The sequence below is a fragment of the Leopardus geoffroyi genome, chromosome B2 (assembly GCF_018350155.1).
Source record: "Leopardus geoffroyi isolate Oge1 chromosome B2, O.geoffroyi_Oge1_pat1.0, whole genome shotgun sequence".
Lineage (NCBI taxonomy): Eukaryota > Metazoa > Chordata > Mammalia > Carnivora > Felidae > Leopardus > Leopardus geoffroyi.
Genome location: NC_059332.1, coordinates 139011052 through 139025377, shown reverse-complemented (window position 1 = coordinate 139025377; position 14326 = coordinate 139011052). Strand labels below are relative to the sequence as shown.

Sequence of the window (14326 nt, the reverse complement as noted above, 5' to 3'; positions counted from 1 at the left end):
GGGCAATTCTCATACGAAAGTATGGTGATCTATCTCATGGGATCCCTTTGTTGGTCTCTATTGCTCTCTGACACATCACCCTCACCATCCTGGGCACCTTTTTTGTCATATTATTACCCAGTAATTGATTCATGGTGTACCTTCTCCCTTCATGACACTTTGCTGCTTCAAACAGCACTACCCGGATTTCCTTGAGAAAGGTCAAGTCCAGATACTCATCTGCCATTTTCACACCCCATGTTCTGTGCTTAGAATGTGCTACAGCACACAAGAATGTGTGTACCATGTCTTAACAAAACCATATTCAAATGTAACAGCCATAAAAACCCAGGCTGTTTACAATCTTGAAATCCACACAGTTGTTTTCCCTTTCCACTTGGATAAAGTACAAATCACTTTCCTCGCTTGTGAGAGTCTCCTGACCTGTATCTCTCTTATCGTGCCACCCTCCCCTTCACCATCTAGCCTCCAACTACAGAATTTCTTTTAATTCCTTCTTAGCATCACATATGCTGGCACTCTCTTTGAGCCTTTCTACACATGCTGTTTCTCTGCCCAGAAAAAGCTTTGTCTCCATGCCCAAAAGTCTTCTTCCCACACAATCCCAATGACCTGAGTCCTCCTTAGAAGTCAGATTTTAGCTTAAGTAGCCTTCCTTCTGACCTTATCCTGGCCTTATCCTCTGACCTAAATCAGGGCGCCTCTGCCTGAGGTACATAGAAGCTTGTACTTTTCTTAGTTTTATACCTTTCTTCCCCTTTGTACATGTTTGTTAGGCTTGCTGTTTTCTATAATTGAAGATAATCTCCGTAAGGTAGGATCACAAGTATATTTTAGTGCAGTGGCTGACACAGGCATTCAATTAATATTTGCTGATTTCATGAAATAAATGAAGGTTAGGAATCATCAACATTTGCATTTCCCGTGGGGATCTTGAGAAATGGTAGGGATAAGGACTGCTTTTACTGGAAAATATTTTTCCAGTAGGGTTTCATGGTCCCAAGTAGGTGCCACACAGCGCTCCCATTTGGTAACATTGTATTAGGGGCTATTATTTTAAGATTATTTCTAGGGGCACCTGGGGGGCTCAGTTGGTGAAGTATCTGACTTTGGCTCAGGTCATGATTTCACGGTTCGTAAGTTCAAGCCCAGCATCAGGCTCTGTGCTGACGGCTCGGAGCCTGGAGCCTGGTTTGGATTCTGTGTCTCCCTCTCTCTCTGCCCCTCCCCCGTTCCCTCTCCTCCTCTCTCTCCCTCTCAAAGCTAAATAAAACATTAAAAAAAATAAAAAATCAAAGATTATTTCTAACCATGGCCACTGGCTGTAAAAAAGGGTCTGGTGATCTTGATCAACTTGATCTTGATCCAGCTGGGGTGGAAAATGTTGAAAGGGAGGCAGACATTTCCCAGGGAGCCTCTGGCACTCTCACACTTCACCTGGACACCAGGCACAGCTGGAGAAGTTTGGGACCAACATCTTCTCTCTGGTGAAGAAGCAAAGTTCTGAATTACTGTTTTCCTTCAGGTGTGTTACTATGAAATAGTGACAAGTCCTTAAGATGTTATTAGTCATTAAAAGTATCTTTTATTTTTAAGGTTTTAGATTTTTCTGCTTTTGCTATACCTAATTTCACTTTTCTAAGAATTCTTTTTCTTGATCCTTTTTTTTCCTTTTTCTTTTTTTAATGTTTTTATTTAGTTTTGAGACAGAGAGAGAACATGAGCAGGGGAGGGGCAGAGAGAGAGGGAGACACAGAATCCGAAGCAGGCTCCAGGCTCCGAGCTGTCAGCACAGAGCCTGACGCGGGGCTCGAACTCACGGACTGTGAGATCATGACCTGAGCTGAAGTCGGATGCTTAATCGACTGAGCCACCCAGGCGCCCCATCTTTTTTTTTTTTAAAGAGAGAAGCACAAGTGGGGGAAAGGTACAGAGGGAGGGAGGGAGGGAGAGAGAGAGAGAGAGAGAGAGAGAGAGAGGAAACTCTCAAGCAGGCTGCAGGCTCCAGGCTCAGCATGGAGACCAACAGAGGGCTGTATCCCAGGACATTGGGGTTGTGACCTGAGCCGAAATCAAGAGTCAGACACTCAAGTGACTGAGCCACCCAGGCACCCCTCTTTTATAAGAATTTAAAAAAAATTTTTTTAACGTTTATTCATTTTTGAGAGACAGAGCACAGTTGGTGGAGGGGCGGAGAGAGAGGGAGAGACAGAATCCAAAACAGGCTCCAGGTTCTGAGCCGTCAGCACAGAGCCCGACAAGGGGCTAGAACCCACGAGCTGTGAGATCATGACCTGAGCTGAAGTCTGATGCCTAACCAACTGAGCCACCCAGGCACCCCAAGAATCCTTAATTAAAATCTTGCTTAGTTCCTTGAGAAATATATGGTGAATTTTATTTATACCCAAGACCTATTATAAAGTAAAGTGTATTCTATAACTCATTTGAAATTCTTAAATGTTTCTGTTCAGAGAGCATTTAATCATCTCGCTGATGTATTTTCTTATATTATCTAGGAGTGTATGTGGACTATCAAAATCCATCAAGGGAACATATGCATTATGGTGATAATCAACTTGGAGCCATTGCCTAAACAATTTAGGCTTTAATTACAAAGCACAGTTTAATGTTACTTATAGAGGAGAGATTGAAAATACTTTCTTTTTAAGTGAACCCCCCATGAAAAGCTCATCGTCCCCCCAACCTATTCATCCTCCTCCCCACCCACATGCATATCCTCCTACCAGTATTAGTGAGGTCTTAATAATTTGGGCCAACAGTTGTAAATGTCAGTACAGGATTAAAAAAATAAGGGACTGCATTTCTTCTTTCTATTAATGGCTTCTAGATGGGCAGAGGAGAGAGCTGTGTAAGTGACATAATCAAAGAAAGATTTGTGAAAAAAAGCGGCTCTGAGATTGACAATACAGATCAATTCTGTAAATTCTGGGAAGAAGGAAAATATTTTGCACCAAATGTAAAGGACTTCTGCCCCAGTGATTTTTTTTTTTTAATTTCTCTTTTTTTCCTCTCTTTCTTCCTCCTCTCTCTTTTTTTCCTATCTAAGAAGGTGTTTTTTTTTTTTTTTAATTATTTTTTCCAAAGCTGTGTGATTTTCCTGGTCAAAGATTTCCTTTACTAGGTAAACATAGTTTTCACCAATCAGAAAACGTTATTTCTGTGCATTTCAGTGACTGTAGAATATCTTCAGGGAGAAGATTCTCTTAAGATCCATCTTGGAAGACAGTTTCCCCTCCCCCGACCCCTACCCCCAAGGAGAGTAGGGGGATGGGCATTCCAGTCCAAGGGAATATGTGAACAAAGGAATGAAAATATAAATGAACTGTACCAACCCACTGTTAGGTATTATATTGAATTCCCATAACCTAGCAAGATAGATTTTATTATTCCCATATTTCAAGGAAGTTTACTGAAGCTTAGGGAATTTAAGTAACTTGCTTAGAGTCAATAAGGAGTAAGTGGCAGAGTTGAGATTAAAAATAAGATCTACCAATACCAAAGCCAGGCACTTTTCCCGGGGCTGCTTGGTGTCCACATTTAGAGGTAGCCAGGGACAGTAAATGGGGGTATCAAATGCATGGTGCAGGAATGTGGACTTGATCCAGTAGGCAATAGGGAGCCACTGCAGGTTCATTCGCAAGTGAAAGTATTCAGCTAGCAGTAATAAATGAATATATTGGAGCAGAAAGGAGTTTTCAGAAGCTACTTTTCAGGAGTAGATATAACAAAATGCAGGCATGAGACATGGACTCCTGGATTGGAGTGGACATAATGAAAGCGGGGGGCACATTTAACAGTAAGAGATGGCAAACTATGTTGAGTGCTCGAATATAAGACACAAAACATTCGAGCCTAAAATAAGAATGATTCCAAGTTTTGGAGCCTGGGAGACTGAGAAAATAATGTGTAAACTGAGGGAGGAAGAGTGTGGCTAAAAATGTGAATTTCCTTTAGACCCACTCTCTTCTACTGTTTTGGTTTCTTTTAGTTTTGTACATTCTGTCATCTTTGTAGGAAATTACTAGAAACCTGCATTGTTCAGCAGGTAAGTAACTGTTGATTGATTTCATTTGATCTATTGCATCAACAATTCATTTGATCTATTGCATCAACAATTCAGGGGAGCCTCGGGGCCCCTTGGCCTCAATAGAAAAGGTGAATCCAGCAACTCTTTATTTCATGAGAACTGATGAGGTTTGAGGTTAATATCTGGCTTAATATATATTATGCAGACTTTTCAGTTCTTTGAGAATCCAATCTGCCTGCCTGAATGTGACCCCGTTTTTTCACTCCCTGGCTAAATGGTTCCACGTGTCTGTGAGTTCAAGTAACTATGTCTGTATCATATGTTTTTGGTCTTTCCTTGCATGTGCGAATTTCAGAGGAAGGGTTTTTTTCTGGGAATCAATTTCATGAGAATCTCTACAGCAAAGATCTAAGCAGGTTTTAGATTAGGCAAAATTTACTTTTTCAGAAAATGATACTTGAAAGCCAGAATTTCTCTTTTTGTGGGACAAGGTCCTTGAAAATTTCAGTAAATATAAAACGTGTTTCAGCATAAGAAAAGTAAAGAATTAGTTCATTTTCCCTTGGGAAGAAACGTTTAAGTCTTCTGACCCTTTTATTAGTAATCACCTCTTAGCACAGATTTTGGAAAAATGTCTGCATGAGTTTACCATAGATTGGAGAAAATTTGTGAGGAATTTATGAATCCTTCAATCAGAGCTTTTTATATGATTTTTTTCTTCTTTTACCCACTACAGTGTAAGCACCTGAGGGTATATTCTTTACCTCTCTGGTTTAAACTGTGTCCCTAGAGCCTAGAGCTTGTAGGCACAGAGTAGGCACCAGTGTTTTTTGAGTGAATTACTTATTATATTGCATAATTATCAATTAGTTATGTAATTCAATTAGTCAAAGCATAATTGAGCACCTACATGTTCCCAGAGTTCTACCAAAATGAGATGCTTTGGAATAATGGGCTCTAATTTATGTAAACTTCATATTCATTGTTTTTAGTCAACAGCCAACTTCTGAGCATATCCCAAACAAAATTCCAATATTTAAAAATGTTTCTTCAGAGAAGAAAATTCAGACTAATTATGTAAAATTGAGGAACCCTTTGCCAACATATGTTCCTAGAGTTTGTACCAGAAAGGGGAAAACGGAAGATGCAATGCTGATAGATCTACACAGGGCAAAATAGGATGTGTTAGCAGCTTTAAGTGAGCAGCTGAACTCAGGGTGAGGACTGATGGATGAAAGGGGTGAAAAGGACTATTTAGGTACCACTTGAAATGTGAATGTAAGAATAATTGAGGACTTTTTGAATTCTGTTACTTCCCTTATTATCATTTCAAGTAAGTGGAAATGATCTTTAAAGGGGACGTTTGTGGGGCACCTGGGTGGCTCAGTTGGTTAAGCATCAGACTCGGCTCAGGTCATGATTTCTTGGTTTGTGGGTTCAAGCCCCGCATTGGGCTCTGTGCAGACAGCTCAGAGCCTGGAGCCTGCTTTGGATTCTGTGACTCCCTCTCTCTCTTCCCCTCTGTGCCCCCCAAATAAAATAAACATTAAAAAAATTTAAAGGGAACATTCAGCCTAATTTATTTATTTTCTCTGATGCTCTCTACCACTGTGCCCTAACATTTGTTTTCCTTGTGAGGTCCCAGAATGAATTTCCAAAATAATGGTTCACCACCAAAGCTTTATGATCAGCTCAGTTTATAGTTGGGTCAGGCTGTTTTCAATAATTTCTTGTTGCTGAATTCATATAAGGTGACAACAGTGGCTTATATTGCCAATCCTATTTTTCTTTAAAATCTTTCCAAACTTTACATAATCAGTTGTGAAACACCAAAACTATGAAATCCTTTGTTTCTTTTATCTTGTCCTCAGGAGGCAGTGAAATGCTCCGTCACTGCTGATTTGGAAGAAGATGTCAGAGTTAATGACGTAGGTTGGGCTGTAGGAGAGGACAGTCCTCTTAGCTCACAGCAGTGACTGGCATGTGCATTCAGGGCCATGGTGGTGAGCAGGGCACTGTGCTTTTGCTGGTGTTTCCACACCTTCTTTCTGTTTTACTTTATCTTTTTTTGGTAGAATCTATTTTCTTGCTTGTTGGAAATTTAAGTTTGAAAGTGCTTGAAAATAGTATAAAATAATGATGTGTCCATTTACAAAAATTAGAAAATAAAATTAAGCAAAATAAAAAAAATAAGATGTGGCAAACAGAAAGAAGTCAATGAATTATGATAATTTATTTATTTATTTATTTATTTATTTATTTATTTATTTATTTTTTCAACGTTTATTTTATTTTTGGGACAGAGAGAGACAGAGCATGAATGGGGGAGGGGCAGAGAGAGAGGGAGACACAGAATCGGAAGCAGGCTCCAGGCTCTGAGCCATCAGCCCAGAGCCTGACGCGGGGCTCGAACTCATGGCCGCGAGATCGTGACCTGGCTGAAGTCGGATGCTTAACCGACTGCGCCACCCAGGCGCCCCCGATCATTTATTTATTTAAATGAATCACAGTCTTACCAGCTTGATGTGATCACTGTAAACATTTTGGTGTGTATATTTCCATTTTCTTCTACGTTTTCCAAAAATAAAATACTGTGTATTTTTTTGTAACTTGATTTTCTCACTAACCAATATATTATCAATATATTTTCACATCAACACATATATATCATTTCTGATAGCTATGTGTGTAGTACATATAGTTATGTATGTGTATGTGTAATAACATAGTTATTTATACCATATAGTTATACCATAGTTTAATTATCAATCTATAGACTTTAAAATCAGAAATTCCTTTTATTCTAAAATTTCTTAAAATTGCTAACAGGTGATAGAATACATAAGCACACATACACTAACTTAAAAATAAAGTGATACATACTTAACTTACATGTATGAATATATGTATGTTTGTATAACTATTAGTGTGTGTATACATATTGCTATGTGTGTATAAATATATTGATCTGTGTATGTGTATGTATGTGTATATAACTTACACATTCTTTTTATTTTAGAGAGAGAGACAGGGAGAGTACAAGTGGGGAAGAGGGGCAGACGGAGAGAGAGAATCTTAAGCAGGCTCCATGCTCAGTGTGGAGCCCCATGTGGGTCCGGATCTCATGACCGTGAGATCACGACCTGAGCAGAAATCAAGAGTCGGACACTCAACTGACTGAGCTACCCAGGCGCCCCTAACTTACGAATGCTTTTTTTTTTTTTTTAATTTTTTTTTTTTTTTAATGTTTATTTATTTTTGAGACAGAGAGAGACAGAGCATGAACAGGGGAGGGGCAGAGAGAGAGGGAGACACAGAATCGGAAGTAGGCTCCAGGCTCTGAGCCATCAACCCAGAGCCTGACGCGGGGCTCGAACTCACGGACCGCGAGATCGTGACCCGGGCTGAAGTCGGACGCTTAACCGACTGAGCCACCCAGGCGCCCCAACTTACGAATGCTTTTAAGCAAGCAGGCAGGAAGGTGGATTTCACCCACGTGGTATAAAGGAGAAATAGCACCTGCATTCTAGTCTTGTAGTTCCTTACAAATTGAGTATCCCTGGCTCAGGGATGTAAGTCTCTATGCATCCATTTTCTTACAAGCGTAATCTGACCAAGAACAATATCTTTACATAGTTCAGAGCAACTTTGAGAAGATCAAATGTACCTGAAAACAATATAAAAAAATCAAGGTAATACACAAAGAAACACAATTTTACGTATGCATAAGGTGAAATGTGCTCACATGATACTGTGCAGAAGAATTGCGCTAAGGGTTTTTAGACACCAGAAGTGGTTTCTTTTGGCAAGAATGGGCTATCCTGTGCTAGAGATTCTGAAACATGCACCTACTAACCCTGTGTAAAGGTTGATTTTAGGCTATGAAACAGGGAAGTGCACCAGAAAGCCCTGGAGGAGTCTTCAGCTCTGTAGTTCCTGACCTGGAAGAATTCAGGGAACCCGTGATTTTGTGGTGAGGCTTTCTGTGCACATTTCCCAAGCAATAGAATGCCACGTGGCCCATGGGATGAACTGAACTTTTGGTTAGAGCTGAGGATTTTCCTGCGAAGTCATTATTTGCTGATTCATCATCCCTCTGGAGCAAGCTTTTTTAAGGGCCAAGGGCCCACCTGCTTCTACAGAAAAGCTAAACGATGAACTCATTTGTCATTGTGCTGCTGTGTTTGGCCTCCCATAGAGCACGTTTCAAGAACATTTCAAAAGGAAACTGTGCAGTGGGAATGAAAAACACCACCACCACCACCACCAAAAACACTGAATATTTTTTAAAGGAGCCAGAATTCAGGAGACTATGTTTGAAACAATGTCTTCGAAAAAGACATCAGGAAATAACGTGGTAGGGTCGAAGATGATCCCTGTGTTCAGAATCAGGAGGGCAGTTTCTCCCCTGCCGCTGCGGCTACTTAACGCTTTAGGCAAACTGCCTGCCCTCTCTGGGCCTTCTTCCTTATCTCTGTAGCAGATGCATACATGGATGGCTCTTACCTGTGAAAGAGATGATGCTCGTTAACAGCACGTTAGCCACGATTTTCGAACTTTCAGTCTTAAAAAAATTACTGTCGTAAATGCATTTTCATCCTTAACAATTTTTATCCTTTAATAATGAGCATTGCAGTAGTATCTTGAAAAATGTTTTAAATTTATTTTTTTATTTTTGGGGCACCGGGGTGGCTCAGTTGGTTAAGCATCCAGCTCCTGATTTTGGCTTAGGTCGTGATCTCACAGTCATGAGATCTGAGTCCCACCTGGGGCTGGCTCCATGCTGACCTTGGAGCCTGCTTAAGATTCTCTCTCCCTCTCTCTCTCTGCCCCTCCCCCACTCACTCATTCTCTCTTTAAAATAAAAAACAAAAAAAAATTAAAAAAATTATTTTTTATTTTTGAAAACTTGTAATGAAGTACATGTAACGTGCAATTTCCCATCAACCACTTTTGAGGATATAGGTCAGTGGCAAGAAGTATATTCACATTATTGTACAACGGTCTCCAGAACGCTCTTTGTCTTATGAAACCAAAACTCTGTACTCATTAAACAGCTAACTCCCCATTTCTTCCCTCCTGCATCCCTGACAGTCACCATTCTATCTTCTCTGTGTGAACTTGGCTATTCCAAGTACCTCGCGTGAGTGGAATCACACAGTGTTTGCCCTTTTGGGTCTGGTTTATTTCACTCAGTGTTCTTCAAGGTCCATCCGTGTGATAGTGTGGGTCAGATTTTCCTTCTTTCTAAGGATGAATAACATTCCTTGTATGTGCGGACCACTTTTTTTTTTTTTTATACATTCCTATCTGTTGATGGACACTTTGGGTCGTGCCCACCTTTTGCCCATTGTGACTAATGCTGCGATGAACATTAGTGTACAATATCTGTTTGAAACCCTGCTTTCGACTGTTTTTTTCTTTTGTTTTTGTTTTTGTTTTTGTTATGGGCCCAGGAGTGGCATTGCTGGGTCATGTGGTAATTCTATTTTTAAGTTTTTGAGGAACTGCCATTATGTTTGCCATAGAGGCTGCACCATTTTATATTCGCCCCAAAAGGGTACAAGGGTTCTAATTTTTCCACATCCTCACTAACACTTGTTATTTTCTGTTAGTTTTTTTATTTGTATTTTTTTGATAGTAGCCATTCTAATGTGGCGAGGTATTATCTCATTGGGGTTTGGGTTTGCATTTCTCTAACGATTATTAACCCTGAGCATCCTTTCGTGTGTTTTTGGCCATTAGTGCATCGTCTTTGGAGAAATGTCTTTTCCCATTTTTGTTGGGGTTGAGTCATACCTTAATGGCACTCATGAAACTCATAAAAACGATTTGAAGATATTTGAAGTCTCATGAACTATTGGGCGATTTCATAGACATTGTGTGAAGACAAGATTATGTATTATACTGGGATTCTAAAAGAAATAACTTTATTTTTTATTTCTCCTAAATTTCTAATATTGAAAGAGAATACATCAGATTTTTAATTTTCCTAAATGGTATTCTTTACTCTTCCCCCACTCCTGCTCTAACAATGGATGGTAGATAAAGTTTATTAGATAGCAAGATATGCAATTTATTCTGTAATAGTGAGATTTCATCAAGTTTATTCCTATTTATTTGAAACCTTTCCTTCCTATTTAGTGCTTTATTTTCCTTCCTCCCTCCCTCCAGCTTTCTCACTCTCTCTTCCCTTTCCCTCCCTCCCTCCCTCCCACCTGTCTTTCTTTCCTTCTTTCTTTTTCTTTCTTTCTTCTTTCTCTTTTTTTCTTTCTTTGTTTCTTTCTCTTTTCTTTTCTTTCTTACCAACCCTGTGTAGGTGAAAATTATCTCTAGGGTTTTAAAGTTTCTAAAACAATAGTTGGGAGATGATATTGGACAGAACCAGATCACCAAGGGCCTTGTGTACTCAGGATTTTCTATTACAGGGAACAGTGACACAAGACTCTTCTGCACTGCGAGGTTTCCATCTTAATTGTTTCCGGAAATGATGTTCCAGAAAGCAAGGACTATCTTATGTCAGACTACCAGAAAGTTTGCTAGTAACTTAATTTCATATAAAATATGATTCCATAGAGAATGGAAGAATACCAAAAATGACTAATGAGTAGAGCTGATTTACAAATCATAGAATAGGATGCCAGTCACTTCTTGGTCACTGCTTAAATATGACCTGATGTGATAGTGAGGTAGTCACGGCCTTGGGTGATACTTAGGGGGAAATAATGAAGAAGATTATGGTGTGAGGAGTTGTGCTATTCATGAGTAGGAACCATGAGGAGATACATTTCTGTGAGAGAAATGGCATCTTGGTTGGGGTCTTCCAGAAACAGACCCTGAGAAGAGGATTTGGGTACAAGTAGTGTATTTAGGAAGTGAAACCAGAAATACTTGGAAAGGGAATGGGGAAGTGAGAATGGGTAGAAAATTAGCTAAAGAAATTCTCCTTCACAGGCAAATTATGACCGTGGGGAGCTGAGGCCCAACTGTGCTAGGGAACCCTGAGAGCCTTTGGAAAACATGTACCTCAGGGTTTCCCTCCCAAGGGGCAGGGAGCTGGGGTATTTAAATATCAAGTCCCGTTGGTCATTGCTTGAGGGCTCATCTTGGGGCCAGTGAGTGCTGAGCACCTCCGCACAGGTGGAGAAGTGGAATCTGGCAGGTTGAGAAGCTCACCCACAAAGAGGTGCAGGTGCTGTTAGTGGAAGTCTGGCTGGTCTGGCCTGGTGGTAAGGATGGGGGTGGGTGGCGGGTTTAGGGGCAGCATCCCTACAAGTGGTCTGCTTCCTTCAGGTGTCTTTTTCTCCCCCGTGTTGGAGCCTCAGAACCCTCAGAACCATCGTGATTATTCTCACCAGCAGCACCTTCCGTCCATTTTTAGAATTAATGTCAGGAACGTGTGGATTCTGTAGGAAATTGTGCTTTGCTATTTATTAGTTAAAAGCTTTTGCTTAGGGGCGCCTGGGTGGCTCAGTTGGTTAAGCGTCGGACTTCGGCTCAGGTCATGATCTCCCGGCTCGTGAGTTCGAGCCCCACGTCGGGCTCTGTGCTGACAGCTCAGAGCCTGGAGCCTGTTTCAGATTCTGTGTCTCCCTCTCTCTCTCTCTGACCCTCCCCCGTTCATGCTCTGTCTCTCTCTGTCTCAAAAGTAAATAAACGTTAAAAAAAAAAAGTTAAATAAAATAAAAGCTTTTGCTTAATACTTTCTATGTGGCATATCTATTCCTAGGCATTTGTAAGGAGAATCTCTTTGGATCAAAATCTCATTCTACTCATAACGTTAGATAATCTCAAATGCAACACTATTTGAACAAAAACATGCGCTAGGTAACGTGTGAAGGATATAGTGAGCTTGCCAGCATTATAATTGTTGTCCAAAGAACTTAAAATATTGTTTACAGCGATTAATCTCATGCAAAGACGACAAGAGAGCTAAAACATAGAAACAGCTCTTCAGAGGGCTCCACTGACAATGGACAGAATAAAAACTTATTCTACTTCATCTTTTTCTTTTCTTCATCTTTTTTTCTTTTACTTCATCTTTTTCTTCATTCTTTCTCTTTTCTTTCTATTCCTTTTCCCCATTCTTATGATTGGTTCCTTGTAACTGATGTCAATAAAATCCTAAATTTTTTATAACTTTAACAATTTTACAGTACAACATGCATCCATGTTAAGTCTAGTTTGTCTCAAGATGCTGGTTATATCTGCTTTTCCACTGTGTGGACACTGACCTGAGTGCTCTTATTAAGATCACACAGTAAGGGGCTTGCATTGAAATATTCTTTAAAAAAAAATCTTTTTTAATGTTTACTTGTTTTTGAGAGACAGAAAGAGAGAGAAAAAGAGCGAGACAGCGCATGAGTGGGAGAGAGGGAGAGAGAGCGAAAGAGAGAGAGAGAGAGAGAGAGAGAGACAGAATCTGAAGCAGGCTCCGGGCTCTGAGCTGTCAGCACAGAGTCCGATGTGGGGCTTGAACTCATGAACCGTGAGATGATGTCAGACACTTAACTGCTGAGCCACCTGGGTACCCCTGCATTGAAATATACTGATTCTAAATCTAGGGTTGTTCTTCTGTGCTGTCCAATGACTGGAGATACTCTTCTATGTTAGTGCCTGGATGAGACCATTTGGTCTTAGAATTATTTAACCGATTTCTGGGTTCCGGTCTGAGTTCTGTTCCTTTAATGTGAAAGAACTCCATAACTTTCCTGTTTTATGATGCCAATCTAGTTTGGTGTCAAGGTTAAAAAATGGATCAGTTTCATGAATTCTGGGGCTGAGATATGATTAATTTCCCCTGAAGGCTAAGATGGTAGAACCTCAATGACCCGTGCTTAGCACTCAGTAAGCGTTAGCTATTGTTAGATGTTTCTCAAGTTTATCATGTTTCTTAACGGATTTCAGGCCTTATCACTGTCAGGCCTGCTTCTGATATCTAGGAGAGAGGAAGACAAAACAAAGGCAAACATCATTTTTTCTTGCTTCCTTGCAGGGCTTGTCACGGCCCAGTGCTAATAAGCTCAGCTGTCTGCCCGCAGGTCCAGGTATATTTGCTGAATGTACACGCATTTCCTTTTCTGAAAGGAAGAGGGAGATGAGTTGCTTATCAGAACAAAGCAGCGTCCTGGCCTGTAGCACAGGCAGGCAGACAACGAGGGAGCCTTTAGGTTGCTTGCAGTTCTTTTCTGTGGGGAGGAAAGCCGTAAAAAACTACTAAAACTGTCTAAAAAAATAACGATGTTGCTCCTAAAAGTCCTCAGCCTGTATTCCACCAACGACGTACAGTCAAAATTCTGTGCTGTAAGGTCTCTGGGAGTAGTCATGACTTGTGTGGGGCGACATCGCCATGTCGTAACCAGTTACGTTCATTTGCTTCTATTTGTTTTTAATTTTATGGATTGCTTCTTTTTTTTTTTTTTTAGTTTTTGGAAAATGTAAATCACTGACTTCATTCCAAAGTCAAGATTGTAAAACAAATTACAAACAGATAAATCTTGTTCCCGTTCCTATTTCTCTACCCTCTTTTCTCCTTTCTTTTATGTTTGCGTTTCCCCCATGGTCTCCTTTACAAACACAACCAAGTATGCGTGCAGAGGCATATCCGATCTCTTTTTGTACATATAATTTGCATATTATATCTACTGTCCTGTATCTTATTTTTCTCTTACTGTGCCTGGGAGGTTACTCTATATGTATATATGCCGTGTTTTATAGTTACTCGCTGCATGTGGATGCCGTAGTTTATTCAATGGTCTGCTGATGCTACACATTTGGATTCTTTTGCTATGGCAAATAATGTTGCAATGCACATGTTATTACACGTATTTATATTTAGGACAGGTCCTAGAAGTTGGATTTCTGGGTCAAAGGGTAAATGCATTTTTGCTAGTTACTGCCCAGTTTCCTTCCATTGGGTTCCATTCTGCACCATGTATGAGAGTGATTGTTCTCTGTAAAACTAGAGTTTTCCCCATTGATTGTACATTCTCTTTTCTTTTCTTCCATATAAGTTTGTATTTCAGAGAATATAATTCAGATTTCTGTAGGGGTCACAAGTCTGTGTGATCCGTGAGGACTTAGTAACAAGTGTTTAAGATCATATGAGAAAGGATGGCTCTGCTTAGAGCTTAGACCCTGCCTGTTTCCAGCATGTTGGGGGTTTCACGGCAGAACTGAGCAAACCACAAGTTTATCTGGAGAAAATGGAGTTTTTGCAGCTTCTCCTGATTCTGGTATTCATTGGGTAATCTCACTTATGTTTGCTTGTTTATTGGG

General features: G+C 40.2%; 1 protein-coding gene across 6 annotated transcripts in view; it reads left to right on the top strand.

Annotated features, from left to right (window-relative positions):
- Nucleotides 1-14326, top strand: part of IPCEF1 (interaction protein for cytohesin exchange factors 1) — a 185166-nt gene that overhangs the window by 111800 nt on the left and 59040 nt on the right. For 5 of the 6 annotated variants that reach the window (XM_045500097.1, XM_045500095.1, XM_045500096.1 and 2 more), the window contains one exon: nucleotides 4010-4066. The exons of the other annotated variant lie outside the window; for it this stretch is intronic. In XM_045500097.1, the coding sequence (XP_045356053.1) occupies nucleotides 4010-4066 (57 nt within the window). The remainder of the gene's footprint in view (nucleotides 1-4009; nucleotides 4067-14326) is intronic. 6 annotated transcript variants of the gene reach the window in all.